This window comes from Schizophyllum commune (genome assembly GCF_000143185.2).
Source record: "Schizophyllum commune H4-8 unplaced genomic scaffold SCHCOscaffold_11, whole genome shotgun sequence".
NCBI classification, from domain to species: domain Eukaryota; kingdom Fungi; phylum Basidiomycota; class Agaricomycetes; order Agaricales; family Schizophyllaceae; genus Schizophyllum; species Schizophyllum commune.
In genome coordinates this window covers 938,234-952,212 of record NW_026089548.1, presented here as the reverse complement: position 1 = coordinate 952,212, position 13,979 = coordinate 938,234, and the positions used below count along the sequence as shown (strand labels likewise).

Genomic DNA, 13,979 nt, shown 5'->3' with positions numbered 1-13,979 from the left:
CTTGTGTGAATTCTGAGGTGCCTCCTGCACGCTTGAAGTCTCGCATCAGTCCAGCTCGTCTGTGAGCCGCCAATAAGGCGCAGGGTATCCCCTAGCAATACAAATCAAGCGGACTCGCTCGCTCCTCGGACGAAGCTATGAAGCTAGACGCGCGTTGCTGTTGTGGTTGTTGGTGTTGGGTGGTGTGGTTCGTCTAAGCAGACTGTACCGTGCGTCTTTCGAGGAGCATACGGATCCCATCACATTGCATCCGCCCCAGTCAGCGTCAGTGTAGCCATGGAAGTCAAGGTCCATGCCAGCATCAGCACCGTCGTAGACCAGACACCAGTCGCGCGTCTTCTTGAGGTACCGGAGGACGCGCTTGGCCAGTTCCCAATGGCAAGCCTTGGGGGCGGCGCTATAGTGGCCAAGAACCCCCACCACATAGGCGGTATCCGGTCGGGTACCCATCATCCCGTACATGAGCGAGCCCACGACACTCTGGTAGGAGACAACGGGACCTCTGGGGACCAAGGCCATATGAGTGCGCACCTCGTTGTTGTTCGGGTCATCGGCGGAGATGCGAGTGCTTGTGGACATGGGGGTGCTGACGCCCGTGCAGTCCGACATGCCATAGCGCTCAAGCACGGTGTCAATGTACTTCCTCTGGGAGAGGGAGATCGTGCGCTTGCCCGGGTGCCAGATGATCTCGATGCCCAGAAGGTACTTGGCGGGACCCAAGTCGCGCATCTTGAAGGAGGCGGTGAGCTTCTTCTTGATGCTGTCCATGAAAGGACGCGAGGTAGCGGCGAGGAGGAGGTCGTCGACGTAGACGACGAGGAAGCAGACCTGCTTACCGTCCCGGAAGACGTAGAGGCAAGTCTCCGAGTTTAGGTGCACAAACCCAAGCTCGTTGAGCTTGTTGTGGAGCGTCTGGTTCCACGTGCAACCGGCCTGCTTGAGGCCATAGACTGACTTCTTGAGTCACCAGCAGTAGCCCTCCCGGATGTCCACACCAGTCGGGGGAAGCATGTAGAGCGTTTGTAGAGGCCGAGGCGGACAGCGAGGGCAAGGATGATGCGGATGGACTCCAGGCTTGCGACGGGCGCAAAGGTGTCCTGGTAGTCGACTCCTTCCTGCTGAGTGAAGCCGCGCGCCACGATGCGCACCTTGTACCGCTCGATGTTCCCTTGAGCATCCTCCTTCAGAGAGAAGACATGCTTGGAGGTGATCGGCTTGACGCCCTCCGGGATGGGTACCTCCTCGTAGACGTCATTCAGCTTGAAGCTGTTCAACTCCTCCGACTGTGCGTCCAACCACTTGTCGCGCTCTGAGCTCGCCATGCCTTGCTTCCAAGTAATGGGAATCTTCTGTGTGCCACTACTCGACCGACCACCAGATGCCACGCCCGCGAAGGGTTCGTCATTGAGAAAAGCAAAGTTCACTGACTCGCCCTCTTCGTCAGGTTGACCCGGGGGATCCCCACCCCCCTGGGTAGGCACTGGTGCAGGTTCTGGTTCGGGAGCTGGCGCCGGAGGTGGAGGAGGAGCTTCTGCCTGAGGAGGCTGCTCTCGACGTCGGCGATTGTCCTCGAGTTGCTGCTCGCGCGCGCGGATGTTCGCTTTGTGGTGCAGTGGAAGCGTTGGTCAAGGCGGGTCTTGCGGCATACAGAGTGAAGGATGGAGCAGATTGGAGGTGAGAGGGACGCTGAGAATATGATGGTGGCGAGTGGTCGAAGGCGGATGGTGGAGGAGGCTGTTGAGGGAGGTTGCGCGACTGACCCAAGTTTATATAGGCATGGGTCCGGTCACCTAAAGGGAGCCGCTGCGATATCGGATGCGAATAATGCTCGGGGGTGGCAGGAGGCATGGGTGGGGGAAGTGGAGATGCCACGGCTGTCGAGTAACCTTGAGTGTAGAGGCGTGGATCGACTGGGTAGGGTGTTTGGCCTTCAGCAAGCGAGCCGGCCAACAAGTGTCCTAAGGCATTGTCAGAGGCAACATCACGCCTCATGCAGGTGCTATGGAGGACGTCGTTGCACTTGCAGAGTCGATCCCAGGGTACAGAAGGAGAGAAAGACATAATTTCGCTTGTATTCTTCGCTGTACAGACCTCGTATTTATACAGTGGCAGGCTTGTTACTAATGACACAGCATTGTGCACACCACACTGCAACGGGTTTTCTTGTTTCCAGCGCCTGAATATTGTGGAAAATACTACAGTCAACAATCACATGCTTTGACCCCATTCTTGTTTTCCGTGTCCTGAATATTTTTCCGGAAGCGCAGCTCCTTGCTGTCAGCTGTATCATATACTTCATGATTTTACCTACTTGTATGAAAATTCAGAAGAGCCAGATGGCAAAGAGCGAGCAGTACAAAGGTTGAAGAAGTGAAGGGGAATATATGTACGTTTTGGGACAATTTGACCCCCGTGGGAACATCAATCAAACTCAATCCTCTTCGTCCTCCAAGGTGCCATCGCTGCTCGACACGTCGTCGAAGGCCTCCCCCTCACTATCCCCCATGTCAGCATTGCTCTCGGCGAGCTTGGGACGCAGAATAGCAGGGGGCCGCGTGCCCAGAAGAGGCTTCTTCTGGGCAAAGCGGCCTGATACCTTCCCCTCCGCCTTCCTCTTCATCCACCGCACCTTCGCGCCCTCCCAGCGCTTGACCTCGGCCTGCCACTCCTCCCGACAGACCTCCCATGCGTCCTTCTGCGCCTTCCGCTTCTTCTCCCACTCCTCCAATGCCCGCTTGTAACCCTCCCTGCCCACCTTCCGAGCCTCCTTCTCCGCCAACCGCCGCTTCTGGTCCTCGTTAAACTCGACGACGTGCTGATAGAACTCGTCTCCCGTGAGCACGACAGGCATACCGTCGCCCATCAAGTGACCCTTCGGTGTGTTCTTCTTCCCCTTCGTCTCTCGCTCGGCTAACTTCTCCTTCAGTTGCGCATTGTACAGCTGGTTCAAGATGTTGATGGCCTGATTTTTGATGAGTAAGCGCCGGCAGCGCTCGTTCTTGTCCTCGAGGTCAAGCAGCACAGAGAGCAGAACGGCTTCACGGCCGTTCTCGGGCTGTATGTAGAGCGTCTCCGATGGGCGGGACTTCTTGCGGGGGATCTCCAAAGGTGCGCGGAACTGTACATCATTGCTGGTGAAGGACTTGACGAGACGTTCCAGATTTGTCTTGCCCAAGCGCTCCATCGCGTCCTGATTGACCGCCCGTGCATGGCCTTGCGATGCACTGCTGCCTGGTTGCGACTCGACAAGGCGTACACAAGGAGGTTGGCGAGCGGGGGCGCGGGACACGTGCTGAGTTGGTGTGCGAGGTGTGCGGGGAGGATTATCTGCTGCGATAGGACTAGATGTACGTATCTCTGTGTGTACTTTATCAATCACTATGCTGCAAGACACAAACTTTGACTCACCGTCATGAGCTGACATACCTTTGCTGCCATCTTCACCATCGTCCGAGGAGTTGTCCACGTCATCGTCAGTCCAAGACGCTTCATTGTGGATGTTGACTGCAGCAACATGGTCGTGCTTAATGACAAGCTTGTCAATGAGCTGCGCGATGACCCAAGCTGGCGTAGCAGGAGGGAGGGGAAGTGTCAGCGCATTCGAAGTCTCCCGACTCGGCACGATCATCTCGGGGGCCACGACGGTCGGGTCGAACGGGCAAACACCGGTCGTACGAAAGGCAGACTTGATGATTGGCGGCTTCATGACACGCACATGGGCCTTCGCGTAGATTGTGAGGAAGTTGTTCTTGTTCATCTTGTCGTTAATGCGCTCCCACTTGACTCGCTCCTCCTGTTGGAGTTGGTGTGCTTGGACCGGCCCAAAGGGGATATTTACCTATAGTCACGTATCACGCTGTCACTTAACCTTGTCTCTGACCGTCATCTTGTGGTCTGCTGTTTGTGTTTGTGCCCTCCCATCTCAACAGGTTATGAGCCCCGCGCTCTAGTCTTTACCCGAAAACCCCCCAAACCTCTCAGAACTCGCTTTTTCCTCCAGAAAAACCCATTCTCTCGTTCTCTAAAATTTTTCACTCGATCAATCAGTCTTATCTGCACCATCTACCACTCATCATGTCTTCCCTCCCCTCCTATGCTGTCGCTATCTTCCAGCAGTCAGAGAAGCTGCAAGGCGAGGCCAACTGGCACTCATTTGCAGAGGCTTTCATTGACTTCTGCACTGGCGTCAGTGCCGAGCACATTGTGGCTGACTCTGCGCTCGATCCATCCAAGACAGCGCTGGACAATGCCTGTTGGACAATTGGCCTGTCACATGATATGACTCATGACTCACATGACGGATGCATGGACACACGTGGACACACATGGTTGACATCATATGTTTATTGTTTACTTGTTCACTGCTTTATCACATGCTACCTACCATCCTGTACATATATAAGGAGGGCCCAATCTGCCCCAAGAATAACAGGTCTTTACCTACCTCTGCGCTTGCCTCATACCAAGCTCCTTACCACCAGGTAAGCAGTATAGGCGCGCTTCCCAGCATGCTCAACAGGTTATGAGCCCCGGTGAGCTGTGTTCAGCACCCCAGTGGCAGCGGCACAATGAGTAGCGCCTCAGTGGCTGCAACTCATGTCATCTGCACCCTTGCTGGCTGCGATGACGAGCAGCGCCTTGCTCGCTTGCCTGTTCGCTACTAGCTGCTCCAAGCGCTGGCGAAACCATGCCGGATCGCGCTGATCGCTGCTGATCTTTCATGATCGCTGCTGATCGCGCTTGATCAAGGTGCCCATCTCTAGCGGAGATGCTGGCCCTTCAGGGCGCATTGCTCTTTCGCTCATCAGCGCAGTCCTTACCAACATGCTGCCTCCATGATGACATGCGAAACGATGCTGACGATCTTTCCAGATCACAATGTCTAACACCCTCACCTCCACCGTGCCCGTCTTCAACGGCAAGGACTTCAAGTCCTACGCCAAGAAGATGAAGGCCTACCTCCAGTTCCAGGGCATTGACCATGTCCTGACTGAGGAGAAGCCAAGTCCAATCACTTCCACTAAGGAAGTGAAGGGCAACGAGGAGGAGCTGAAGCAGTTCGATAGTGACGACCGCAAAGCGCGTGGTGCTATCATCATGCGCATTGACGAGCGTCTCATTGACAATGTCCCTGATGAGGACATGAAGACTGCTAAGAAGCTCTGGGAGTACCTGAATACGACGTATGGCTCAGCGCAGCTGGCCGACATCTTCGGGTACCTGCAGACCGCTCTGAACGCTAAGTTCGATGAGTGTCAGCACCCAGATCCGCAGCTGAACGTCATCCTCCAGCAGTTCACGCGTCTGAAGAACGAGAATGTCGCCATTCCCGAGTTCTTGCAGGCCATGATCTTGCTTGCGATTGCACGGGTCAAGCCCGTGACGACGAATCTCCTTCAGTCTCACTCAAAGACTATGCTCAAGGTCTCGACTGTTCGCGATGCGCTTCTAGCGCACTATTCGCAGCAGGGGATGAGCACGAGCGCCACTGCTCAGAAGTTCAACACCAAGCGCAAGCGCGATGATCCGAAGTACTCTAATCAGCAACAGGGCGGAAGCTCTGTGCCCAAGCAGGGCGACAACGCTGAGAAGAAGAAGAAGAAGAATCGCGGCAATTGTGCTGGTAAGAACTCTGGCAAGGGCAAGGGCGGCAACGCTCACGCTCATGGCGTCTCGGAGATGGCTGGGATGATCAGTTCGCTGCACGCTCCCGCTCCTCTCGCACCGTCGGTGCCTGCCACCAAGACGTCCCACATCGCGCTCATCACGAAGGACGGTACCTCTGTCCGCACTGTGACTGAAAAGCCCCCCGTCAAGAACGAGGAGGCTGTCGCTGACAATGATCACTCCAAGAGCACCCGAGCCGTCTTCGACTTTGGGAAGGAGTTGGACATCACGGTGACGCCCCAGGTGTTCCGTCGCCTCGACAAGATCGTCAACGACCGCGGCATCCCCCGTGTCAACGACGAGGACGAGGAGATGGGTTCCCCCACCCCCAAGGCTTCTGGCTCGAATCTTCAGCTCGAAGATCTCGCTCCTCCGGCGAAGCGTGCCAAGATCGACTCGATCCCTGATGTTGAGATGGCCTCTGCGCAGCAAAGCAACAAAAGCTCCCTCTTCTTCGGATCGTCTGGCAGCGATACCATCGATCTGGACTAGAGTGCCAGTCCCTTCAACTCCGCCAACGATCTCCTCCAGGCACAGGGCGAGGGGATCTCTAACGAAGCCCTGATGAAGTCGATCACGGACAGTGTCAACAGCTTTATGCTGGAGTCCGTCGACGCGGCAACTGCCAAGACTGCCAAAAGGCAAGTACCCTTCTCTTCTGGACCACTGCGCAAATCTCACAGTGCCACACCTCAGCGCATAATTACTGTTGCAGCGGGGACCGTACTACATTCGTTGATGACTGGATCTCATGAATTTTGTACGAATAAATTTTGTGTGCACTCCAATATTGCTGCGTGTCCGAGATGTAAGGGGAAATCCGCTGAGAATTTCGGCAACTTCCCACCTTTGTGGATGGCCGATTATGGCGCCTCACTGCATGTGACTGCGGATGAGAGTGATCTTGCTGAGTACGAACCTATTGAGGATTCTGAACCCCTGCAGACAGCATCAGCTAGTGCGTCTTTACGCGTAGTTGGTCGCGGGACAGCATTTGTGGATCACTATGTCACACGGCATGGACAAAGGAAAGTAATGACTTCCCAAATTTATCCGGTCTATCATGTACCTGGATTACACAGTCGTCTTCTTTCCTTGGGCACTCTATTGAAACAGAGTGGATTGCAAATGCGCGGAAACGCTGCTTGCATCAGCTTGCATCGAAGGAACTCTCCTCTTTCGATCATAGAGTTTACACCGCTCCACCCTTTATCCACGATTTACTGGTTATGGTGCAGACCTTCTGTCACCAAAACGTTGCAGAATGTCAGCCTCATCTATAAGGTGGACTACGACATGATGCACCGGCAATTTGCGCACCCGTCGAAAGACGTTCTACGTCAGGCGCGCAACCACACCAAGGGCTTTCCCCAAGACCTTGAGTTTCCTGCCGACCCTCGTCCGTGCAGAGGATGCGCTGAAGGGAAGATGCACGCTCGCTCTTTTCCATCTTCGGAGCATCGCGCGACGAAACCGTTTGAGTTAATCCATTCGGATCTCAAACAATTCCCAACGATATCTTATCACAAGTATCGTTACTTCATGAGCTTCTTTGACGAAGCGCTCTCCTATGGCTGGACAGTATGCCTCAAGCAGAAGTCTGACGCCAAACAGGCCATGCGCAATTTTATTGCTATGGTCAAAAACCAGTTCGAGACCACGATTAAAAAGTGGCACATCGACAATGGGGGAGAGTTTCAGGGAATGGGTATGGAGGAATTTCTCGAGGAAAATGGGATCCTCGTGGAGAAAGGCGCACCCTATGCTCATCAGCAGAACGGTCGTGCCGAACGCTTCAACCGGACGATTATGGACAAGGCCGAGTCTATGCGTTTTACCGCATGCCTGCCTAATTTGTTCTGGGAGTTCGCAATTTTACACACAACTCGGGTCTACAACTGGACGCCTATTCGGCGTTTGAAGTGGAAGACTCTGCACGAAGCTCTCTACAAGGACAAACCGGATATTTCTCATCTCCGGGTCTTTGGTTGCGCCGCATACGTCTTTATCCCCGAGGAGAAACGCCAGAATAAGTTATCGCCCAAAGCGGAGCTGATGACGTACCTGGGCATGTCCAATGGGGTAAAAGGCTTTTTGTTTATGCGTGCAAACGGTGCTCTCTTCGTTGGCACTCAGGCCACGTTTGATGAAGCACTGTTCCCCCGCTGTCCTGACAGCACTCGTCGTCAACACGTACCAGTTGGGGAAGATTTCCCACTTCGTGATGATGATCCAGCGGATCCACAAGATCCCCCACAGGAATCAGGAGACATGCCAGGCGATGATGATGAGGATTTCCCACCTCCGCGTCCTGCTGCTCCGGCTCCACCTTTCCCTCCTCAAAGAGGACCTGATGATGATGATAACGATCAGAATCGTCAGGACCCGCCGCTTGATCGCCGGGATCAGACTCCAGGGGCATGTTACGTGCAACGTGCACGCAACACCCATTCCAGCGCACCATTCCAGATTCCGCATTTTCCGGTTCGTTTCCGAGTTTCCTATATACTACACGGATTCCGCTTCGTTCCGCTTTTCCGAGTTTCCGGTGCGCTTCATGTCCTTACGATATTCCGCTTACGATTCCCGCTTCCTTCCCGCTCCTTCGTTACGACACTTATGTCACTAACCCCTTCCTGCCCTGCACTTACGGTTCGCTTCCGCGTTTCCATGTGCTTTCCTAGTTTCCGCTTATTCCGGATTCCCGCACTTTCCTTATCTAGTAATTCCGGACTTTCCTTATTCCACTGTCTGCCTAGTATATAAGCCAGTAGCTTAGTTCCTAGTAGACAGGCTCAATATCAACCAGGATAAACCCCCTGTTGAGTTCTGAGACCCATCCTCTTCCTTCCTCAGTCGACCCTGCACCTTTCCTTGACTCCTTTCCTGATCCTCTCTTCCTTTTATCTGTTTCCAATCCTTTCCTGTCCTTCCTGTCTTTTCCCCCTCTTCCCTGCGATGTTCTGGGCGCGCATGAACAGCTAATCCAATCAGGGGTAAAGGGGATCGATCTCAGGCTTAGCAGTGCAGGTTGCATGGTCCTAACAGGGCAGCTCCGCCCGCTCCCAAGCGTGGCAAAGGGCGTAAGAAAGCAGGACCACCTCCTGAACCTACTCGGAAGTCTACAAGACAGCGGACCCAGGTTTCTAGTCCTGATAACATCTATGGAGATTGTGCTCTAGCGGAGATTGAACGCGATGTCTCGAGCGAGTCGAAATGGAGAAAGATGGTTGGCAACAACGAACCGCGTAGCTCGCGCTCGAAAGCCACCTCTGATGCTGAGAAAAGGGTTCCCGGCCCTAGCTTGCAGCCATCTTCGCGCGCAGATGCTCGAGAGCATCTGGATGAGGACGAAGCCCGCATGGCGAAGCTATGCCGGGAAGGGGGAGTAGAGCTCATCACTGAGTTGCTTTCTAAAGTGGTTCCGGTTGATGATGACACTCTTCCTGACACGTCCAAGATACGCGACTGGACGTTCAAAGACATCTTGAAGTTGCCACCCGCGCAACAGAAGGAATGGATGAATGCTTGCCACGAGGAGTTAGAGGCACTCCGTCAGCGCAAAGTCTATTCCCTTATAGATCGTCCGAAAGGACGAAAGGTCATCAAATGCCACTGGGTCTTTGATCAGAAATCTGATGGCCGCAAACGAGCCCGCCTCGTCGCCAGGGGTTTCAGTCAGGTCGAGGGAATCGACTATGACGAAATCTTCTTGCCTGTTGTCAGGTATGAGACGTTCCGCCTAGTCATGGCACTTGCAGCGCTTGAAGGCTGGCACTGGTCAGGTCTCGACGTCTCCAAGGCTTTCCTTTACGGGGACCTGAACGAAGAGGTCTACATGGAACAACCCGAAGGCTTCGCGGTGAAGGGCCAAGAGCGCAAAGTCATGCGCTTGCACAAGGCGATCTATGGACTCAAACAAGCTGCCTTAGCATGGTGGAAGGTGCTTACCAAGTCCACGAAAGCCATGGGCTGGGTCCAAGTCACATTGGATGCCGTCGTGTTCTTCTACCAAGACTCTAACGGCAAACTCGCTTTTTTTCTAGTCTACGTAGATGACGCTCTGTTCTTCTCCAAAAGGACAAGAAGCTCATTGCCTTTCTCAAGGCTGAGTTTAACAAGCGATGGGAATGCCGTAATTCTGAAGCTACTTCGGAGTTCCTGCGCATACGCATCTGACAAGAAGGATCTAAGATCAAGATCGATCAGATCCCATATCTCAATAAGGTGCTGAAGCGCTTTGGGATGGAGAACTGCAAGTTCGCCCCAACCCCTCTACCAGCCGGCTATGTGCCTGAGCTCAACGAGGATGAGGTTGATCCCGAACTCCACAAGACCTTTCAGTCAGTCATTGGTTCGCTTCTCTTCATAATGTTGGGCACTTGCTCCAACATTGCCTTCGCGGTGACCAAGTTGTCACAGTTTGCCGCAAATCCCTCGAGAGACCACCTGAATAAAGCGCTGTATATCTGCCACTATCTTGCTGGAACTCGGGATTATGCACTTGTCTACGACGGTGCTTCCAATGGCGGACCAACCACGTACTGTTGGAATCGGTGTCTATGCGCTCTCTAGCGCCTATGGTATTTTTCTGCGATTTTACGGACTTTTTCCCGGTACTGTACGCTTACCTACAGTTATATCTTTGCGCTCATGCCTTATTGCCGAGCGCCACATATTTCCTCGGCATTTGCCGGTCCCTCCTGCCTAGAGCGGCACATCCGAGTCTTTTCTCTTCCTGACTCGTTTGCTGTCGCTCTAGGTGCGTAGTTATGCATTGTATCTCGCTACTTGTGAATCTGACTCGTTTGCTGTCGCTCTAGTGTGATCACTGGCTCGATTCTGCCTCGGCCACATACACTGACTCGGATTGGGCATCTGATCCGATCAAGAGGCGATCCACCACCGGCTACTTCATGAAGCTGGCAAACGGGATCATCTGCTGGCAGTCACGATTGCAGCGCACAGTCGCAGCCTCGTCGACCGAAGCAGAATACATGGCGCTCTCTGATTGTAGCCGCCAAGTGATGTGGCTCAAGAGTATCCTTATGGAACTCAAGCGCAAAATCATCACTCCCGTTCCTATCCATGGTGACAACCAGGGATCTCTCTTCACGGGCTCCAATGCCTACCGAGACCGCCGGATGAAACACATTGACATCCGTTACCACTACATCCGCGAGCTGATCGAGGAGAAGGAGGTTGAGCTGTACTTCATTGATGGCAACAACAACCCTGCGGACATGTTCACCAAGAACCTTGGGCATGTCAAGTTCGAGAAGTTCAGATCTCAACTGGGACTTGAGTTTAACTCGTCCTAATTGGCCAATGAAGACATCCGCTTGCGTACGCTACGCCGCAATACTTAGCGAGGGGGAGTGTTGGACAATCGGCCTGTCACATGATATGACTCATGACTCACATGACGGACGCATGGACACACGTGGACACACATGGTTGACATCATATGTTTATTGTTTACTTGTTCACTGCTTTATCACATGCTACCTACCATCCTGTACATATATAAGGAGGGCCCAATCTGCCCCAAGAATAACAGGTCTTTACCTACCTCTGCGCTTGCTTCATACCAAGCTCCTTACCACCAGGTAAGCAGTATAGGCGCGCTTCCCAGCATGCTCAACAATGCCATCGGGTATGTCCTCTCTGGGATGCTGGAGAAGGATGTGAAGGATGGGGTGCCAGGGAAACGTGGTGGCCAGGAGCTGTACAAGGCGCTGAAGGCGAAGTACACTGCCTCGACCAGGGCCCGGCGCGTTGCTGCACGCAAAACGTTTTACCAATGCTCTCACGACTTCCCCACCCAGTCGCTTGAGCAGTTCATCGTCGAGGTGCGGGCCAAGGCGCAGGTTCTGAAGGATATGGGTATCACCATCTCGGACACCGAGATTCTGGACGTCATTCTCATGAACATCCACCATGCCTTCATCTCCACTACCACCATCCTCGCGCAGACCACCGAGTCCAAGCTCAACGACGCTATCTCTACCCTGACGTCTTCCCCTGCGCTCAACGTTGACGTCATCAAGAAGGAGGAGTACTCTCCCAGCCCGCTGTTGGCTGCAAATGCGGCGCGAGGGTCGCGTGTACCACGGCACCCTGATGGTCGTCAGGCTAACCTGACTGGAGGATGGGTGGACGACAAGGGCTACCGCTGGTGCAACGTCAACGGTGACGACTGCCATCGGTGCGGGCGTGCAGGTCATATCGCCGCCTTCTGCATGTACAACATGCCCGAGGCCATCGGCAGAAGATCTCGGACCGCGTGCATCTCAACGCGAACATGGTCAGTTCGCTCGCGGTCATGGAGGCAGAGGGCGAACACCAGCACCTCGCCCAGTCAGCTTTTGGTGTGTACACTATCCCAGCTCGTCGCTTGCCCTCCCCCGCTGCCTCTTGCTCGCCATCCCCGCCGCTGCCATCTGCCGATGACGCCGACGATGATGCCTTCAATTTTTCCGGTGCCGGTGGATCGTGGGGAGCAGTCTCTAGGCTGTACACGTAATGGTAGGATTTGGCTGGTTAGGTGGGAGTTGCTGGATTAGGTGGGAGTCTCTCTGCAGTCCGGCGCACAGGTGGGAGTGTTGGAGTTCGTGTGCTTGGACCGTCCCAAAGGGGATACTTACCTATAGTCACGTATCACACTGTCACTTAACCTTGTCTCTGACCGTCATCTTGTGGTCTGCTGTTTGTGTTTGCGCCCTCCCATCTCAACACCTCCCACAGCGCGCGCTTCAGGGGACCGAAGACCACGACGTCAAGGCCTTGCAAGATGTGCGTCGTGTGTGCTGGGTAGCATATGGCCCGTATGTTGTGACTACGCGCGTACTCGAGGAAGCCCTGGGTGTAGTGCGAGTTGTGGCCATCGAGGAGCAACAGACGAGGACGGCCTGCAGCCTTGGCCTTCGTCAGACGGTCGAACTCCTTGATCCACACGACACCAATCTCGCCATTCGTCCATCCTCGCAGGGAGTGGCCAACGCTGCAGGTTCAGTCAGTATATGGGGTATCGCTACCTTGAAAAGTACGTACGAGGCACCTAGGGGATTGTCCGGCAAGCCCCAGCTCACCTGATAGCCCTTCCCCTCGAAGATGACGGTAGGCGGGAGAGCCGTACCATCTGCGCAGATGGTAATGATGACGGTAATGTTCTCGCGACTACCTCCGGACTGCTGATGAGCACGACCCTTCGACTTGCGCCCAACGATAACGTATTCACGCTGCCCCTCCATGCCGTTCCAGCTATGCTCATCGCATCCGTAGATGTTCTCCACCTCGACCCCCTCCCTCTGCGGCCCCAGGACATTGTGAAACCACGCATCGAGCGCAGTGGGATTCACAGCACCGCCACGAACAGCCTTGCACGCAGTGGCCAGCTCGGTTGCCAGGTCGTTGCCATGCTTCTGAGCAAAGCAATAGGTCCAGCACTGACCTACACCGGGGAAGTCGGGGCCGAGGCGTGCATGAAGAATAGTGTCGACGAGCTCCTTCAGCCGGCAATTGTTGGAATCGGTGTCTACGCGCTCTCTAGCGCCTATGGTATTTTTCTGCGATTTTACGGACTTTTTCCCGGTACTGTACGCTTACCTACAGTCCTATCTCTGCGCTCGCGCCTTATTGCCGAGCGCCACATATTTCCTCGCCATTTGCCGGTCTCTCCTGCCTAGAGCGGCGCATCCGAGTCTTTTCTCTTCCTGACTCGTTTGCTGTCGCTCTAGGTGCGTAGTTATGCGTTGTATCTCGCTACTTGTGAATCTGACTCGTTTGCTGTCGCTCTAGTGTGATCACTGGCTCGATTCTGCCTCGGACAGGTTATGAGCCCCGCGCTCTAGCTGCCCCAATCAGCCAGTTCCACACCCCGACTCAAACTCGCCGCTGTGCGCGCGTACCAGCTGCGACTCCCTCCGTTCGAGCGGCATTCGACGCGCAAGATACTCCCCTACCTTGTGCCCGAGCCGCGCTCCGCGAAAATCGCCAGTACCGCCGCTATCGCCGTGCGAAGTCCAGCACCTCCGATCACCGCAAATTTTCACCCTCCCTCATATTCGCCGTCGCGCACGCAGTTCGCGTCCGTTCCTCTCCAAACAACTTCTAGTCACTCCGCGCCTTTCTTCCCTACACGTCGACCCCACTCTCGTCCACTTTCGCCGGTTCGATCGTCCCCAACAACCGTCCCTTTGCGCCATGTCGAAGCGTGACTCAGACGGCCGCCCCATCCTCACCCGCTTCAACTGGAGCTGGTGGGACAGCGAGATCCAGCCCTGGCTGTCCAGCAAGGGCCTCTGGCGCTA

At 54.7% G+C, this 13,979-nt stretch overlaps 3 protein-coding genes across 3 annotated transcripts; 1 reads left to right on the top strand and 2 right to left on the bottom strand.

The window, feature by feature from the left end:
* Nucleotides 1–2,431: 2,431 nt before the first annotated feature.
* On the bottom strand, nt 2,432–3,184 carry SCHCODRAFT_02515592 (uncharacterized protein; the record flags this gene model as incomplete). The annotated part of the gene is made up of 1 exon (XM_003028028.1): nt 2,432–3,184. The coding sequence occupies one exon, from the start codon at nt 3,182–3,184 to the stop codon at nt 2,432–2,434; it is 753 nt and encodes a 250-aa protein (XP_003028074.1).
* Nucleotides 3,185–11,168: 7,984 nt separating this feature from the next.
* SCHCODRAFT_02589293 (uncharacterized protein) lies at nt 11,169–12,359 on the top strand (the record flags this gene model as incomplete). Its single annotated transcript, XM_003028320.3, has 2 exons — nt 11,169–11,875; nt 11,980–12,359. The coding sequence occupies 2 exons, from the start codon at nt 11,169–11,171 to the stop codon at nt 12,191–12,193; spliced, it is 921 nt and encodes a 306-aa protein (XP_003028366.1). The 3' UTR covers nt 12,194–12,359.
* On the bottom strand, nt 12,308–12,920 carry SCHCODRAFT_02713800 (CENP-B protein; the record flags this gene model as incomplete). Its single annotated transcript, XM_003028027.2, has 2 exons — nt 12,308–12,670; nt 12,721–12,920. 2 exons carry the CDS (start codon nt 12,918–12,920, stop codon nt 12,340–12,342), a joined length of 531 nt encoding a protein of 176 aa, XP_003028073.2. The 3' UTR covers nt 12,308–12,339.
* Between the last annotated feature and the right edge of the window lie 1,059 nt (nt 12,921–13,979).